At 42.5% G+C, this 18,733-nt stretch overlaps 1 protein-coding gene across 13 annotated transcripts in view; it reads left to right on the top strand.

Moving 5' to 3' along the window:
* The window catches only part of COL6A3 (collagen type VI alpha 3 chain), a 130,853-nt gene that overhangs the window by 55,642 nt on the left and 56,478 nt on the right, over positions 1–18,733 (top strand). For all 13 annotated transcript variants that reach the window (XM_044431959.1, XM_044431960.1, XM_044431958.1 and 10 more), the window contains 13 exons: positions 1,479–2,081; positions 3,053–3,399; positions 4,694–4,772; positions 5,798–5,943; positions 7,984–8,076; positions 11,637–11,690; positions 12,161–12,232; positions 14,367–14,393; positions 14,556–14,600; positions 14,710–14,763; positions 15,507–15,569; positions 17,986–18,051; positions 18,179–18,232. In XM_044431959.1, the coding sequence (XP_044287894.1) occupies positions 1,479–2,081; positions 3,053–3,399; positions 4,694–4,772; positions 5,798–5,943; positions 7,984–8,076; positions 11,637–11,690; positions 12,161–12,232; positions 14,367–14,393; positions 14,556–14,600; positions 14,710–14,763; positions 15,507–15,569; positions 17,986–18,051; positions 18,179–18,232 (1,703 nt within the window). The remainder of the gene's footprint in view (positions 1–1,478; positions 2,082–3,052; positions 3,400–4,693; positions 4,773–5,797; positions 5,944–7,983; positions 8,077–11,636; positions 11,691–12,160; positions 12,233–14,366; positions 14,394–14,555; positions 14,601–14,709; positions 14,764–15,506; positions 15,570–17,985; positions 18,052–18,178; positions 18,233–18,733) is intronic.

The following is an 18,733-nucleotide window of genomic DNA, read 5'->3' as shown; positions in this document are numbered from 1 at the left end:
TTCATCTTCCTGACTACCCCCAATACATCGTTGAGGCCATTGTTAGACCTGCTTTTCCAAGCATAGAGGAACACTTGCTTCCCCAAACCAAACATGGACTCCAGTCCCTGAAAAGGATTCAATTGGTTCTGCTTTCTTTATTATCCAGAAGGCATTGCACAGTGCTGCTTTCGCTTCTTTTTTCATGGGGCTGAATTCTGACTGGTGTCTCAGCAGTGAGACGAAGAATTAAAAATGCATTTTTATTCCCATTTTTGTTCATTATCAACATGAATGGAAGGAATGGGCTCAGACATTTAGCTCCTCATTCACTGAAAAGCAAACCCACAGATTCTGCAGATTATACTGCAGTGAGACTTGCTGAGGAGCCAGCCAGCCCCTGTTCCAATAGCTTTTAGACACTGTCTTCCATTTGAAATTCTTCCTTGTTTCCTCATTGCTGGTTCCATTTTTTCTTACAACAACAAAAATACTGATTCATCCCTGCATGCCTTCTTTGAATGGAGAAATTGGGTCCTCTCCTTCCTTCCCTGCCGCACTGCTGGATTTTGGTAGCAGCAGCAACAGTTTGTTATGGGCAAGTGACAAGCTTGTCCTTAATAAACAATTTACAAATAACACAATAGTTTAAAATACTGCAAGTATTAAAGGACAAAATATCAATAAACAAATGATATCAACTTGTTTAAAATGACCAGTTACGATTTCTAATTAAAAAATTAAAACATTGCATACAGTATCTTTGTGGATCTTGGAGGCAGCTGCAAAAAACTTAGCACAATAAACTGTTAGCTAGGCATTGATGCCTGTAAGGAGCTTCTGGGCGACCCCAGCATCAGATCTGTCTGGCCACCTTCTAAACAGATGAGAAATAAACTTGGCCTGTATTTCTTGATAAAACTGGCAGTAAAAAAATAACACGTCCAACTGTTTCAGCCTCTCCGGTGCCACAAGGGCAAACCCTCTCTGCCATTGGCGTCATACAGTATTTCCCCTCCAAGACTGCAGAGGGGAGTATGTGCCATCTTGCTAAGGAGAAGGCCCTTCAAAGACTGGGAGGCTCCAAGATCAATTCATACGGTGCTGTGCTAACAATATATCTGGCGTTTTCTGGTGCCAAAAGAGAGGGTTTCATGTTTGATGATAAGGGGTATGATGACAGAGTTGTACTCAGCCTGGCATTAAGAATGATGGTGGAGAAAGCTTGCACCAGTGTCACTCTGAGCAACTCCAAAATCTGAGTGCCCAAGACCCGCTTCTTGACAACGCTAAGACAATTAGACCTGCTGCAAGTATGCCACTGAAAAATTGCATGAAAAGAAAATTTTGGTAGCATATTCAGCAGTACCAATTATGGGAAGGGGCAGCCTCCGCTGGGTTCCAAGGGAGGGAATTGGCCACCCCTTGTTTTATAGATTCTGTGGTTCTGTTTGTCTTCTTCCAATGGTTTAACATCTGCTCCATTTTAAATCTTTTAGATGGTAAAAAACAAGCAGACATCGTCTTTTTGCTGGATGGTTCCATCAACTTTGGAAGAGACAATTTCCAAAAAGTCGTTGACTTTGTGTATGACATAGTTGATGCTATTTATGAAGAAGGGGATTCCATTAAAGTTGGCTTAGTGCAATACAGCTCAGAAGTGAGTGATGAATTCTTTCTGAAGGATTTCTCCAACAAGGAACAGATCCTAGAGGCAGTGAATAAAACGGTGTACAAAGGAGGCAGAGCTGCTAAAACTGGATCAGCCATCAAGCACATCCAAGCAAAACACTTTGTGAAGGAGGCTGGCAGCAGGGCAGACCAGAGAGTCCCACAGATCGCTTTTATTATAACAGGGGGCAAGCCTGAGGATGATGGGCAGACGGCAGTCTTGTCACTGGCTCAGAAGGGTGTCAAGGTATTCGCAGTTGGCGTGAAAAACATTGACCTCGGTGAGGTTTCCAAACTCTCCAGTGACAGCACCACAGCCTTTAGAGCTGCAACAGCCCAGGAACTCTCAGAGCTGAATGAAGCCGTGCTGGTTACGTTGAATGATGTCATGAAAGAGCAGTTGTGCCGAGGTGTGGGAGAAGTCTCAAGAGGTAGTATCTGCTGCTTTCCCATAATTTAGACTAAACATACTTACCTTTTCTACTTTCGCAAGTTCAGAGTGCCTTCCAGCTCACAGTATTCTGGAAAATACTGGAGCAAAGCGGGCTGCTGGAAGATAAGGAATGCAGCAAAACATGGTCCCTCATGCTTCCTCGAGTCGTGAGCTCCAGCACTCAGCTGCTTTCAGTATGGAAGTGAATTAGAGCCATCTAAAACAAGGCTGTGTGTTTGTAAATCCTTTCTGGGCTACTTAGGAATGCAGAAGTGTACAACTTCAAATGTTAAATTAGGAAGCTCTTAAAAGTAAAAACCAAAAATGGTCTGAGAAGGACTTCTGACATTCCAGGCTATGCAGAATTTTCAGATTGGCAGTTGAGGGAAAAAGAAAAAACGTTAATGGGGGTGGAGGAGGAGGAGAACTTGGCTTACTCAGTCCCTGGACAGCTTAGGCTTAAGCAACAGCCTGCATGACTTGTGGTGTGTCGGTGCTCATGGCTTTTTATTTTACTTTTGCATAAGTGTAGGGGATCCCAATCCATATCAGGACCACCAATTTTGTGTTGGTGCAATTACGCCTTTCTACCCAACCACCTTTTTTCTTTAAATTTCCACACATGCACATGACATGTGCTTATGAAGGAAAATATCTGAACTGATGCCCGTGAAGAATATTTTCCCCCTTTAATCCCATGCACAGTTTTGGGCAAAAGAGAGGGTCCAAAGGGGTCAAAAACTTTTCTACAGGACAACTTCCATGGAAAGATCTACATTCTATAATTTGCTAGTTTGAAGCTGGTCCTATCCATGAACAACCGGAGTATGTACCAAGTCTAAGACAATTGTTGATACTTAATTTTATATACACTATTTTTGGGTTGGTAATTTCTTACACATTTGTATAGCAACCATTCAGTTTCTCCCTACTCTGTGTATAATGCACTTGTACTTTCATCCACTCCAGATTGCAGTTTGGATATTATACTGGGATTTGATGTCTCAGATGTTGGACCAGGACAAAACATATTCAATCTGCAGAGAGCACTTGAATCACAGGTTGAAGACATTCTGAACAGGATCACTCAACTGCAGAGAATTAGCTGCACTCGCAACCAGCCTCCAGTTGTGCGCGTGGCCATCATGGCACAAACCCCCTCTGGGGCTGTGGAAGCGTTTGACTTTTCTGAGTACCAGCCAGAGCTGTTCGAGAAGTTCCAAGCCATGCGTAACGGTGGTCCATATGTCCTAACTGCAGAGACACTCAGATCCTATCAGAATAAGTTCAGAACAGCTCCTGGTGGAAGCGTGAAGGTAAGTTTGCACTCTATTCTCATTCCTGGAAAGGAAAAATTCCAGTTTCTGGGTGGCTATCAAATGGACAAGTAAAAGAAAAATCAGTTTAAAACTAGCAAATAACCCGGAAGGTGGACTTACTGTAAAAGTGTAGTATCAAACACTGTTTAATGGGCATTGACAAAGGGTCTCCTGAGTGTTTCATTAAGTTCTTGCTTGCTTGAAAAATATCCTTTAATTGCTACAGAAAAAGAAAATCCATACTGGATGGTCTTGATCCTTATCCAAATGTCATTCTAAAGAAACAAACTTATTGACTGCCATTTTAGAGAAGGAATTAATTTTACTTTGTTGTATTTACTAATAAGTTGGCAAATATATCCCAGGTAAAATCTTGTTTGCCAGCTAAATCCTTGATCTTGAAGATTTTTAAAGCAACCCAGAGGAGGTATTGCGCTAGAACTGACGAAGGCTTCCTGAACCTGGCACCCTCCAGATGAGTTGAATTTCAGCTTCCAGCTGCCTCAGCCAGCATGGCCGATGGCCAGGAATGCAGGAAGTTGTGGTATAAAACTTCGAAGGACACGAAGTTGGTGAAAGCTGTTCTAGAGTGCTGGACTTAGAAAAAGCCATTTGAGCTCCACTTTAGGCAGCTGGCACTGCTTAACTTCTTTTTGCTCACCTGGGATTAATCATACAATTTTCATGGAAATAGCTGACCGGCCCTGCCCAACAGTTTGCAGATGTGGCTTTCATGAATTTTCATGGTGTGCATCTATACCCTGTGCCCAATCCTCCCGAGTAACTAAATTTCCTTTGGGTTCCCTCCTCTGCCAAATGAATCTTACTTAGCATGTGCTTCCAGAACCTACAAGTTTCCCCAGCACCCTTTTCCTGAGCACCCCTATAAACCACTACTCTCCTCTAAACAAACAGAGGTACCATGCAGGTCTTGTTCACCTTCTTCACACCACGGGAGACCATCATTTCCCCTGATGTCCAGTTTGACAAGTCACTGTATAAATGCCATATCTAGTCCAGTTGACTGCAGAGCCTGCCAGCCTGTTTGCTGGCCCCTGTTTCTGCATCCTCCTACTCTCTTCCCCGAAAAGAAAACTAGAGTACGGGTGGCAGAAGATGCCCCTCCAACAGAGGGTAGGACCAGAACGGGCCCTTTGGGCCATCTGCATTGTGATCCAGGCCAATTCCTTAGTCCTGTGGCAACAATTGACTTGTATTACATTACAATGATGTTTGTGTGTTACTGTGTTTCACAACGGGTGTCCAATAACTTAAAGATTTCCTTTCCCAGGTGGTGATACACTTAACTGATGGCATTGATGGTGCTAAAGGACAGTTAGCAGCTGCATCTGCTGATCTGAAGAGAGAAGGTGTTTTATTACAATACTGTATTTTCATGCTGATAAATAGATTAGTTCTAATTTGCATTTTAAGTTACGTATATGCTTGCAACCCTTGCTACTTTCAGATCAGTTAGTCATGAGAGATCACAGTGCATGTCCTCTACTCACAAATGCAGTGCCATAATCTGATATTTTTACACTTGTGTTATTAGCACACAAAACTGGAATTTTATGTATTTATTTATAAGATTTCTATATTTTTCTTATTTAAAGAACTTAAAGCAGCTTGCATCATTCTCCTGCTGCTCTCAATATTATCCCCACAATAACAACACTGTAAATACATGCATTTACATGTTAAGGTCATCCTAGACTAGATTGCTCACCACATGAAGATTAAGTGAAGTAACAGAAAAAAGAATATTTTCATAATTTTTAAATACCACGATGGTGCACGAAGGGCTATATAATGAAGTGCCTTTTGCCAGATAATTTTAAAAGGGTGCGGGGGTGGGGAGCACTCTAGATTTCCTGCTTTGTGCTATGTGGAATCCAGTGTAGCTAGCAAAATCTCCTGTTATATAGTGGATGGCAAGGGAATACCTGGTTTGCTGTATCATCTTTCTCATCCAAAGAGAGTGCCTTCTAATTTTGCACTGCATGTTTTTCCAATCAAAACATTTATACAAAAATGTGTAACTGTGGGGAAAATACCCACAGAAGGGCATAGATGCATGAAAGTTACAGAGAATGCAGTATATTGAGAAGAAATGCTTGCAAAAATTGTGCCTATTAGGCAAATTCATGTACGAAACGTGTAGATTTGGATGAATGCACATGAAATGTAACCCTTTATTGTGCAAACTTTAAAAAACGAAAAAACTGATATGGAAACAGGAGAGAATGAAGTTTAGATCTGAAAAAAATAACAACTAAGAAAAAATCAAAATTGACAGAGGGCAAGGTGGATCCCTACAGGACTGTACAGAGAAAGACTTTGAAAATAATGAACCAGTGTTCAGGACTAATGGCATTTTCTTCCAATTCTCTAGGCGTCAGTGCTCTCATCCTTGTAGGATTGGAACGAGTGGCAAATTTTGAGGAAGTGATGCAGCTGGAATTTGGGCGTGGCTTTAGTTATAATCGCCCTCTCCGAGTAAATCTGCTGGATCTAGATTTTGAATTGGCAGAACAACTGGTAAATGATTAATATCTGTAATATGTCTGATCCGCTTCAGCTGTACTCTCCCGGGGTGTGTTAGCAGTGGCTTGCACAGTTTTAGCTGCCTTCTTGCAAGACTGTCTTCTGCCACCTATTTTTGGTTATCATGTCTGGTCACCACTGGGGCAGCATAAATATTCCCCGCTGGCCCATGAACCCCTGCCTTTCATGGCATTGCAAGAACTGTACTTGCTGCTGTTCTTGAAGGAAAGGCGTCAGGATGAGAAACTCTAGCATGCCAAATCGTTATTCTAGTAACCAAAATTCTCGGTAACCAAACCTGTCCTGTAAGTTACTCGTATTACAGCTGAGACCTGCAGTTGTTGTCCCTGAAGCTGATTTGTATCAGTGCTAAAGAAAATGATAAAACTTAGATTGATCAAAGTGATTTTTATTGTACGAGCCTTACAGTAATTCGGCAGGGTTGGCCAATCTTCATATTGCAGGTGGTGTGGCAGGGCTGGGGGTCGGGGACATTAAATGAGAGGCCGAGACAGAAAGGGGTGACTTAATGAATGCTCTCTAATGAGTTCATGGCAGAGGTAAATGTCGAACATCCTGATGTGTAGCTCAGCATTGTAGCCGTTGCAGCTGTAGCTTTTGCTGGGTTACTGGCACAACTGCAACATATTTATATGTGAAGTATCCAAAGTGTCCTATTTTCATTTCTTTTTTTTTTACTCATTTGTAGCACTGGCTTTCCCACATACTATGAATTAAGGGTTGGTTTGCTATTATATTACTTCTGGACATGAAGACATAGGTCAATATGGAAATATTCTTTGCTCATATCTTAATGCCCTTATCTTAATTTAGCTTTTTAAATATCTTTTAAGGTTATTTCAAATTTAGGCAATAGAACCTTTTCAAATAGCATTCTCCTCTGAAATGGTCAAATGAATTTTAAACCATGCAAGCATTCAGTGCCTGCCTTCATTTTCTTTGTTATATTTTTATTTTGAGAAACAGGGTTGGTGTTTAAACAGCCCCAACCTACTTTTTAAAAAGTCACAGAACTTGGCTTGGAGGAACACTGTACTACTTATGCAAAATAGCTTGTGATTTTTAAAGAGGTTTATCTGCTTTCTAGTTTACCAACATAAATTTGCAGATGATATTAAAATAGGGTTGGTGGCTACAGCTGAGGAGCAGATACTCCAGATCCAGAAGGATTTGGACAGACTATGGAAGTGGGCAGGGGACAACAGGATGGCATTCAATGTGGATAAGTGTAAGGTCTTGCACTTGGGGCATAGGAATGGGTGTCATAAGTACAGGTTAGGGGACAAGTGGCAGGAGAGAAGCACTTGTGAAAAGGATCTTGGGGTGCTGGTCGACTGCAGGCTAAACATGAGTCAGCAGTGTGATGCGGTGGTCAAGAGGGCAAACACCACCCTTGGTTGCATAGCCAGAAGTGTGGCTTCTAGATTGAGAGAGGTATTACTGTCACTCTCTATGACTCTGGTGCATCAGCAACTGAAGTATAATGTTCAGTTCTAGGCCCCTCATTACAAAAGGGTTATAGCAAGGTTGGAATTAGTGCAGCGAAGGGCCTCTAGGATGGTAGCTGGTTTGCAGGGTAAGCCATACTAGGAGAGACTGGGGCAGCTGGGTCTTTTCAGCCTTGAGAGGAGGAGACTCAGAGGGGACCTGTCAGTGCTATACAGGTACGTGATGGGGTGCCACAGAGAAGTGGGTCATGGCCTTTTTTCCCTGGCAGTGAAGGTCAAGACGCATTCCAATGGAGCAAAGCTCAGGGAACAAACATTTATGGTAGATGTCAGGAAGCACGTCCTGACCATTAGGACTCCGAGGGTATGGAATGAGCTTCCACAGGAGGTGGTTGAAGCTCCATTGGTGAGGATGTTCAAGCATAGGCTGGACATGCACATAGTAGGCATGTCATGAGTGGAGCTGGCTGGAGCTGGGGGTCAGACTAGATAGCCCAGGAGGTCCCTTATGGCTCATTCTTTTTCTGTGTTCCTATGTTTCTACTTTTTATTTCTTTTTTTACAGGATAACATCGCAGAAAAGGCATGCTGTGGTGTGCCATGCAAATGTTCTGGACAACGGGGAGACAGAGGATTGCCAGGTTTAATTGGACCAAAGGTGAGATGCTTTATTTGTGGAAACTGAGCATCTAGGATTCTAGCAACAATGCCTAAAGGGAGCCTGTCCCTGGGATTCTGCCTGGGTAACTTCAGAACTGTATTCCTCAAATATCAGGCTCTAAACCATGTATCAAGTCATTTCTGAAATAGAAGTGCATTACTAAAACTGTTTGTGATATGACACTGGTGTGGTTATCCATGGATTTCCTGTTCAAAGCAGAATGGTCCCAAATAGTTCTTGTGTTTGGCATACCTATGGTCTTTTTGTTTTTTTAAAATACCATGACAGGCCAGGAAGATTAAAAAGCAAAGATAAAATAGCAGTAGAAAAATTAACAGTTAAAACAAGTACAATTTATACAATATTTTCACTTAAACAGGTGACTGCATTTTTCCTATACTGCATTGCAGTCATAAAAAACTTACCAACATTTCCAGTAACATGATACATCCCTTAAACACATAGGTACTGGAGTGGAAGAATTATTCCCATAAAGATATTTTATTAATGGTTTAATCAATTCCTCTCAGTATTACTTATAAAAGTTGCAATATAAGAGAGAGTGTTCCACTATTTCTACTGCTCCAGCACCACCTGAACATGCCTGTTCATTGATTCTTATTAAATCGTCCTTTTAATAGTGCTGATGGGAGCACATTAAAATGGACAAGAATAAATACTCCTCTGTAGTTTGGGATAGTTAATGTGTACAGATATGGGGCTGGAGTAAATCCATTATTATAGCAATTATTGCAATTAAGACGAAATAGTGAGGAAGAAGTTGTAGTAGCAGCAGTTCTCAAATGTTGAGGATCCAGTTCTGTTAATCAACAACAAGAAAGCAGGACTTCTCCAGCTGCCCAGAACCTCTGCAGAGGAACCCAGCCTGTGTGACTCCTAGTCCTTTTCTCTCATCCATCAGTTAACACACATATCAGGAAGCAGCAGAGACAGATAGCTACTGGGAGCTGATAGAAAATGTAAAAACGGCCACCATTTAAAGGCTGCAATCCATGCCTTGCACTCAACTGGTCCCTGCTTCCAGACAAATGGCTGCATTTCACACACAGGCAGGAGGCCCAACTACTTCCTCAGAAAAACAGTCTGGACTTTTTTCATTTGGGAATGAAATCCCAAAATCCCAATAGGGATTGGGCCAAGGTCTTTGCTGTATAAATTGGTATTGCAGAGGGGATATGATGTCCACCTTGAGTAAAAAAGAATCTTAAAACATGCTACTGGCTGAAGCTTGCTGATGCAGTGACTTGTCTACCTTGTTCTTACCAGAGTCCAGTGCTCTGCATTTGACTACCTATTTTATGTGGAAAATTTGCTTAATGATACTGTCATTTAAAGTCCATTTAAATTGTTTTCTAGTTTTAGAGAACACCAGGGCTTTAGACATATTGCAATTGTAGGGTGTTTGTATTGTAGGGTGTTCAAGGATAGACTAGACATGCACATGGTAGGCATGTCATGAGCAGAGCCGGCTGGAGCTGGGGGTCAGACTAGATGGCCTGGGAGACCCCTTCTGACTTGCTCTGTTTCTATGTTTCTAATTAATGAGCAACTACTGCACCATTGCACTCATTTCACATGCTAGCAAAGTTATACTCAAAATCCTACAAGCTAGGCTCCAGCAGTATGTGGACCAAGAACTACCAGAAGTACAGGCAGGGTTTCGAAGAGGCAGAGGAACTTGAGATCAAATTTCCAACATATGCTGGATCATGGAGAAAGCTAGGGAGTTCCAGAAAAACATCTACTTCTGCTTCATTGATTACACTAAAGCCTTTGATTGTGTAGATCACAACAAATTGTGGCAAGTTCTTAAAGAGATGGGAGTACCAGACCATCATATTTGTCTCTTGAGAAACTTGTATGCAGGTGAAGAAGCAACAGTGAGAACTGGACATGGAACGACTGATTGGTTCAAAACTGGGAAAGGCGTTTGGCAAGGCTGTATATTGTCCCCCTGCCTATTTAATTTATATGAAGAGCACATTGTGTGAAAGGCCAGGCTAGATGAATCACCAGTTGGAATTAAGATTGCTGGGAGAAATATCAACAACCTCAGATATGCAGACGATACCACTCTCATGGCAGAAAGTGAAGAGGAGCTAAAGAGCCTCTTGATGCGGGTGAAGAAGGAGAGCACAAAAGTTGGCTTGAAACTCAACATCAAGAAAACTAAGATCATGGCATCTGGTCCTATTACTTCCTGGCAAATAGATGGGGAAGAAATGGACAGATTTTATTTTCCTGGGCTCCAAGGTCACTGCAGATGGTGACTGTAGCCAAGAAATTAAAAGACGCTTGCTCCTTGGGAGGCAAGCTATGACAAATCTAGACAGCATACTAAAAATCCTGCCGACAAAAGTTCGTATAGTCAAGGCTATGGTTTACCCAGTTGCAATGTATGGCTGTGAAAGTTGAACCATAAGGAAGGCTGAGCACTGAAGGATTGAGGCCTTTGAATTGTGGTGCTGGAGAAGAGTCCTGAGAGTCCCTTGGACTGCAAAGAGATCAAACCAGTCAATCTTAAAGGAGATCAACCCTGACTGCTCTTTAGAAGACCCGATACTGAAGATGAAAATCAAATATTTTGGCCACCTAATGAGAAAGAACAGCTCACTGGAGAAGACCTTGATGCTGGGAACAATTGAGGGCAAAAGGAGAAGAGAACGGCAGAGGATGAGGTGGATAGATGGAGCCACTGGGGCAGTGGGTGTGAGCTTGGGTGGACTCCAAGGGATGGTGGAGGACAAGAGAGCCTGGAGGAATGTTGTCCATGATGGGTTGGGCACAACTTTGCTACTAACAAAAACAATTAATGATCAGGCTATTCATAGAGCAGTAAGTTCCAAATGCAGCTAGTAAATCAGCACACCTAGGGTGTCTATTAAGATCCCAGGTTTTGTTTTGTAATGAACTAGGTGATATACGTACCTAATTCAATCTGGAAAGAACCAGGCTCCCATACATTACTTCAATCTTGTCTCTTTAAATTTACCAAGTGTCAAATTGGTATGAGAGAGAATTTCAGTAATTATAACAACAAAAGGCAAATCTTCCATCTTTCACTCAGAATTTGGTGTTCTTATCCATTATCTGGGCAGAGACTGGCAGTAGTTTAATGAATAAAATGCTGGCATGCAGAATCTTCTGCTGCATGAGTCAAATCGTGTGCATTACCTTGAGCCTATAAGGAATAATTTAGCCTGCTCTTATTATAAACACTGATATAGAACTCCACGTACAAGAAATTAGCTCAGCATCTGCAAGTCATTAAAATTAGAGAAGAAAAGCATTATTTCTTCATGAAAGATCATAAAGATAACAATCTAGACTTAAGATTTGTTGAGATAATTTGCTTAGTTAAGCTAGTTTATTGTTTGTAAAAGTAGTAAAGTAGTAGTTTATTAGACATCAATTTTTTTAAACAGTCAAAAAGGTTTTGAATGGAGATTAAAGAAGAGAACACAGGATATTAAAAGGGAATCTCATGTATATGGATTTAAGTGGAAATATCAACCATGTGCATTGTGTTTTTAAAGGGAGTTCCAGGGGAAAATGGATACAGAGGCTATCCAGGAGATGAAGGTGGACCGGTGAGTAAATTTACTTTTTTCAAGTACTCATCCTTCCTTTTCATGTGTCCAGAGGAAAAAAAGGAAGAGGGGAATTAAAGTGTCTAATTTTGTGTGTGCCTGCTGTCCCTCCCATTTTGTTGTGGTGCTACTGAAAGGAAGCCGCCTTACAACAAAAACCTCTCACCAACAGCCTCACATGCATGCCCAGGTCCCTGGTCCAATACACCAAACATCACCCTATACTGACCCCCTCCCCCGCCCTCCAAACACAAGCATATGCAGTAGTGTAGCTAATCCAAAATATCCATACTAACTTGTGCATTTGACCCATTATACTTGGTGCTTCCTACACTTTTTCTTCCTCCCTCCCTCCCTCCCTCCATTCATTTATTCGTTCACCCATTTTCCTTCATGCCATCACTCTGAAGTCCATCTATGAGCAAACAGGCATAAATGCTAACTGTTGCATTATTCCTTACTTTCAACAGGGTGATCGTGGACCACCGGGGGTCAATGGAACTCAGGGATTCCAAGGCTGTCCAGGAGAGAGAGGAACTAAGGTATTAAAACAAGCCAGCAAACAAGATATAGAGAGTAAGGGAAGGTACCCACTTGTCAATAGGCATCAGTCCAGTTTACACTACTTGTAGATATTTACTGCAAAATATCAAACCATTCTGGAGTGGAGAACAAACATATCCCTAATGTCAGTTCTGTACAAAGGGGATGCCTTACAGCACATTGCATATTTCTAAGTGATTTGCTCATCAGAGTCTGTGAGGTTTCTGGCAGATTCTGGCCAGGGCGACTTCTTTTATATTGTTATTTATTTTATATTGTTATTTTTTATATTGTCACTTTAGTAATTTTCTTCATATTGTGAGCCGCCTCGAGGCTTCGGCGAATGGGGCAGCATATAAATGCCTAAATAAATAAATAAATAAAATTCCATGCAGCTAACTGCTAAACTGCAAAGGATAATGAAGGATGTCCATTTTTTCAGGGGGACAATCTGGTAGATTGATCTTATCACCAGCCCAGCCCAAAGCTCCTTGCCACCATATTTGGGAGAAACACAGGACCCACGGCTGCCAAATTACACCTGTTCTCTCCATCGCCCTTGCGCCATGCCCCTTCTGCCACTACCTCATGCCCCCCTTCCCCTTACCTTTGCACCCGCTCTTTGGGCTCTTTCCAGTGTGGGGCTCTTGCCGCAGCTCAGCGAGGACTTGTGAGGCGCCAGGGGAAGGGCGGGTGGCTGTTCCAGAGGCTGTTCCTTTCTGGCAGGGGGAGGCAAAGTGGTACAAGTTGCTACTGTGTGCCCCACTCTGCTTCATGACGGGGGGGGGGGGGGTCTCTTTTCCAGCACATATGAACACTTATTTGGCAATAGCTGCAATATTAAGTTCAGTAGTAGATCATGTTTCATGAAATGAATGCAACCTAGAATGCAGCATATGCAAAAGATGCTTAAGTTTATTATAAATATTGCAAATTCAGCAAAGGGCTTACTAACAGAATAAAGCAATGTGGTGGTGAAAGAATACAATTCTGAACGCCATTTGGCTGAAGCATCCAGGGCTGTTCTTACTCCGTTTCATAAAGGAAAGCCTGCAATTTAGGAATGGGAGGGAAATTAAGTCCAAATTTTAATACAGTGACCTGATCTACCATGCTTTAAGTAATAAGGAATTTCTTTTTAATTTTTCACATTTTGCCAGACGTTGCAATGCAGTTGCACTGATCAAAACTTGTGCACAAAATTCATACATTATATATGCATTATGAATTTCTAAAGTATTTCTTCCATGGAATGTGTTTTCCCACTGTATGTTTTTTGTATACATTTTGGGAGAATGCATACCTATGCATAGATAAGAAGAACCACATATACAATGTATACAAACTTCACATGCATACAATGGAGTAAAACCATGAAGTATGAAATGGAAGGAAGGAGGATTATATGAGCACTGCCTTGGGTTCCTTGGCAAAAAATGAGAGATAAGACTGTGCTGCAACAGTAATAGAAAAATGACAATAGAGGGAATAGGTACAAAAATTCATATAGATTTTAATGTGGACTTTTATTAAATAAAATTCATCTTTATTAAATAAAATTTGCCATGCTATAAAAATGGGATGAAACTAACTTATCCTTCATTAAGCTGAATAAAAAATATACAGGATATATATTTGCAGAAATCAAAACAGATTCATCCATACCTAGCAATAATAGAGATTTATCTTAAAAACAGTATCCTGACCTCTCCCTGCATGCCCCCCCCCCCAGACTTAAACTCAGTGAAATGTGTATAGGAAATAAGATTTCAGTCCTAGAATCCCATTGAACTTCTGGATAGAAATGTATAGGGCTTATTAACTCCTTTCTATCCATACAACCTTCTCCCCGTCACATCACTATTCATGTCTACATAGATCACAGGGGGACATTGTGCGTCACATGGAAGACCTGTAAAATGCTTCAAAAGGAGGATTCTCTGCTTACTGTGTCGGTGCTTCAACGTTCTTGCTCTTTTTCCTAATAACTTTGGGGGCATTCCAATTCTTCTCAAAGTCAGTAGGAAAACAGAATTCAAAAGGTCTTGCTGTCTCCCTCCTCTAGTCATTTCAATTTTCAGGAAATGAGATTTTGGTCACATGAATAATCTTTCTTCTCTCCTCTCTCCCTAGGGGAATCGTGGATTCCCAGGGGAAAAGGTATGTGCATATTTTGAGATATCAGAAGAAAAAAATGCATGTCCATGTGCCTATCCTATATATATTTTCATTGCTACCTTTGTGAGTATTGACTATTTCTTGCTACCTTTGTGAGTATTGACTATTTCATGCTATAATATTTACTTCTTTTCATTTTTGCAGGGCGAATTGGGAGAGATTGGTCTTGATGGAATAGATGGAGAAGAGGTAATTAGAGCTGATCTTTCTAAGAAAATACCAGTTTTCTCAATAGAAGTCATTGATCTGTTTGCTGAAAGTCATTGATTGATTTAAATACTTCAATTGCTTTTGCTAGGGAAACAGAGGACATCCAGGTTCTCCCGGAGAGAGGGGAAGCCCTGGCAGACGCGTAAGTTTAATGTTACACATTCTTTCACAAAACTTAAAATGCAGTAGGAAAATGCATGGGCAAGCGCTGGTGCCAGCGTGCAAGCAGAGAAAGCGTTACACCCATGATCCCAGAGTTGGAATGGGGTTTGCATAGGCATGAGTGGTCCCACATCAGAACAGGCAGCTGCATAAATGTTGCTGTTTATTATTATTATATCCACGGGGTTTACAGTGGGAACCCTTGTTTGGCATTATGGAGGCCTCAGCATTGAAGATTGCAACTCACTGCGCTGAGTAAGCCAGGCATTGTGAGACAGAGATGCCTGACCCAGTACTCCTTTCGTGGCTTGATAGAGATTTTTTTAAAAGGCCTGTTCTAGCACTCTGCTCCTGTTGTTTATGGGAGATCCATGAACACAACAGCAGCTTTCTGCTCATGTTCTCAGTTAGCTAGTACTCACTGGCATGCTGCCTCTGATCCTGGAGTAAATGTTGATGTCCCCCTTGAGCAAGCAGCAGTTTTGAAGGTGGGTGCATAACATACAAGGTGGAGACTGGCACATTAACTACAGAATGTCATGGTTGTGTTCAATGACTTCCAACTCCACGATTTTATAGAAACATCTTCCATATATTATGGAATATATATCTTCCACATATTATTATGGGAATTATACAAGCAGGGCTGGCTGGAGCTGGCGGTCAGACTGGATGGCCTGGGAGGCTCCTTCTGACTCTCTTTGTTTCTATGTTTCTTTGTAGGGTGGTAAAGGAATCAAAGGGGAAAGAGGAGAAAGAGGTGACCACGGACTGCGAGGAGATCCAGTAAGCAAACTGAAAAATATGAGGACCCCATGGTCACATTTCAGATTGTTGCAGTTTTCACACACTAACGATAGGAGTCATTTCTCTATAAATCCAGAGGCTATTTCTTTTTCCCTATAGGACTCCTTTGAGACAACATCTTCTTTAAGCAGCTTGCAAAATTAAAAAATTCCACATACCACAGCAAAGAAACACACATTTCACATCCAAAGTTGAATGGCCTCAGATTAAAATAATACATATTTGCAAGCTACCTTGATACCCCTGTGGTTATCAGGGAATGTACCATCTGAAACAAAGTGGTATCTCCTATACAACAAAACATTGGATGCCCCATGCTTCCATGTAATATGTGAATACAGTTACCTTTTCTGTGATGACTGAAAACTGAACTCACAGAGTCAATAGAAGTCAGTTGCAATCAAATATTTCTAGCTGGAGCACCTAAAGGTCTCTGCTGTGGGGTGAGCTGGGCTTTTCTAATAAGAATGCAGAAAAATCTAAATTCAGAGCAGATTAATTGTGTGGCATATGCTTTGAAAATGCCAAAAACAAATCAAGTCTCTTAATAAGGCACTGAACAAAAAGCTTTGGATATACAGATGAATTGGTGAAGGAAATATTCTTATTTTGGTGAAGACGGGGAAAAAAGTGTAAAAGTATTTTAACAACCGTAACTGTATTAACAACTAACACAGATTAGGCTATGAAAGCATACCTTCTTACCCGCATCATACATATGAGAGACTGACTTTCCATGCCAGAGCCGATACAAACCTCCTTCCTGTGGATTAAACCCCTTCACACCGTAGGGCTTCCCTTTGCTTTCCCATTTGTGGCTCTTCATGTCCCCCCAGCACAGATTCAGGGGGCACCTGCAGGTACTGCAGTAGGGAGGGAGACTCCATCCTGCCAGAGGCTTCTGTGCAGCTGGTGAGTGGCCTCTCCTGCGGCCTTGTCTAGAATAACCATGAATGTGGACATGGACCTGATACGGTGGTCATGAATCACAATGATGTGCTGACTTATTTGCTTCCATGAATAAATGATGTAAATGCAGTTTGCCTGGGGTGTTTCAGGCTAAGTGTTTTGAAAATACTTCCTGTGATAATTTTTTGTCGCTACTGCATTTCTCATTTATCAATAAAATAGTTTCAAAAGGGTTTCATTGCATGAAATCCTCTGTTCTCATTCTCCCTTTTCAGGAGAAACAGTTTCTGTGGTTCTCAAAATGTATGGACAGCCTCCTTTCTGAAGGATGCCCAGCTAGCTGTGAAGGGACAACTCATTGCCTTTCCCTCTCTGTGTCTGCCTCCAACCCGCCCAGACCTTAGTCTAGAGTGCAGCGCTTCCAATGGCAAAGGACCTGGCCCCCTGCAAATCTTCTGCATGGCTGGACAGTGATGGGTGGGGAGTTGGCACGATGCCCACTAGTCCTGACTGAGGTCGCCACGTGTCCTGCACAGGGGCTTATGCAATCTCTTCAGGGAGAGTTTGCAAAAGCCCTCCTCCCATTCTGGAAGGGCACCAATCACAGAACTAGAGCCTGTGTGTCCCATGGACCTCTGTGCAGGCAAGATGTGGCACATGGGCAGGTCAAGTGCAGCGAGGGGTGGGGACAGCGCCTCAGTCCCAGCAGCCCGTCACCTTGTGTCCAAGGGCAGCCGTGTAGAATGCCTGCACAGCGCCACTTCATGCACACGAGGATGAGCTCCTATTTTTATGAGACTCACCTTTGCTGGGGTTCTTACCTCGTTTCTCCTTTCTTATTTTTCTTCCAAATCTGAGGGTTAACATTAGAGAAGCACAGTACAATTCAGTCTGAGAGTTTCTAGACTAGAAACACCCTTGCAAAATACTTTGTCTAATTCATTCAGACACACATGTGATACAATTATGGCATTCTCATCCTTCTGTCAGGAAGCTCCTTATGTTACTGTCCTAACACCCTTTCAGGGTAATCTAGACCTAGAGATGGGGACACAGTGCTTTCAGCCAGTAGTATCTCTCCGGTTTAAGCCCGTCACTCTCTGTCCTCAGTCTGCCTCAGTGCATGAGGGCAGCCACAGACATTTGCTGTCAGAGGCGAAGCACAAGAGGACTCCCCTCTCCATTCCATGTGCGGAAGGGGACTAGTGGGTGGCTCTTCCTTCAGCTTTGGTGATAGAATAGTGTCCTACCACAGCTAAGCTAGTTTGGAGTGTCCAGGCCAGGTGGTATAGCATACAAAGCTCCAGCAGAGGAGAACAGCCAGGGACTCCGGAAGAAGCGAGCAGCAGCTGAATGGGTTGCTCCTACTGTTTCCCCCAGAATCTGCCTCCCCTGGGCTGACGGCTGGGCCAGGCCTGACAAGGACTGGAGGCGGCATGCCTCCCTCACTGCCTCACTTGCTTTTTTCTGCTTTGACTGCTTCCAGGGGACGCCAGGAGCTGATAACAACCAGAGAGGACCCAGAGGCCAAAAGGGTGAACTCGGACCAATGGTAAAGCATATTGCCTTGGATTCATGCTGCAGTAGAAACTGACAATTCAATCAAAATGCTTAGTATCTGGTTTTGGCCTCATTTGCCTCTGTCACCAGAAATGAGCTGTGTGCTTTGTCTCTTGCAGGGAGAACGCGGAAGAGACGGACCTACAGGCCCCCCAGGAGATCCTGGAAGGACTGTGAGTATCACTGCTTTCCTCCTGCTGTTCTGCTTGAACTTCACCATGCCAATCAAGGAAGTGTCACAAGTTGGGGCCCCTAAAGGCATTTTGATCTATTTATTTTTATATGATCCCCATGACTGACTTCAGTGCATGTGGGTATTCATGTTTGCCTGAGAAAGTATTGATTATTATGGTTATTAATTACTACTGTGTCTGTTGCTCTTATTATTATCTGTGTTATTTCATTATGAAGCCAAGTTGTGACTTGGTCAAGGTCTGCCTAGTACAGCTTCGCCTGGTGAGGTCCCTGGCCAAGCTGCCTCTCCCCCCACAGGCATGGTGCTCTGCTCCTGCCGCAAAAGCAGCACTGGTGGATCCCTCGGGTTTTACCCACTGATCTTCCTCTACAGATAAGAGGTTCTCTGATCCAGGAGAGGGCTCTGCTGTGGGTATGGCAAGGGAGGCCAGTGAATGCTGTCGCCGGATCAAAGAGCCTCCTTCTGTCAGCCGCAGGGA

This window comes from Varanus komodoensis, unplaced genomic scaffold (genome assembly GCF_004798865.1).
Source record: "Varanus komodoensis strain SLA01 unplaced genomic scaffold, ASM479886v1 scaffold23, whole genome shotgun sequence".
NCBI classification, from domain to species: domain Eukaryota; kingdom Metazoa; phylum Chordata; class Lepidosauria; order Squamata; family Varanidae; genus Varanus; species Varanus komodoensis.
The sequence above is the reverse complement of the archived record's forward strand: the minus strand, read 5'-3'. Positions and strand labels throughout refer to the sequence as shown.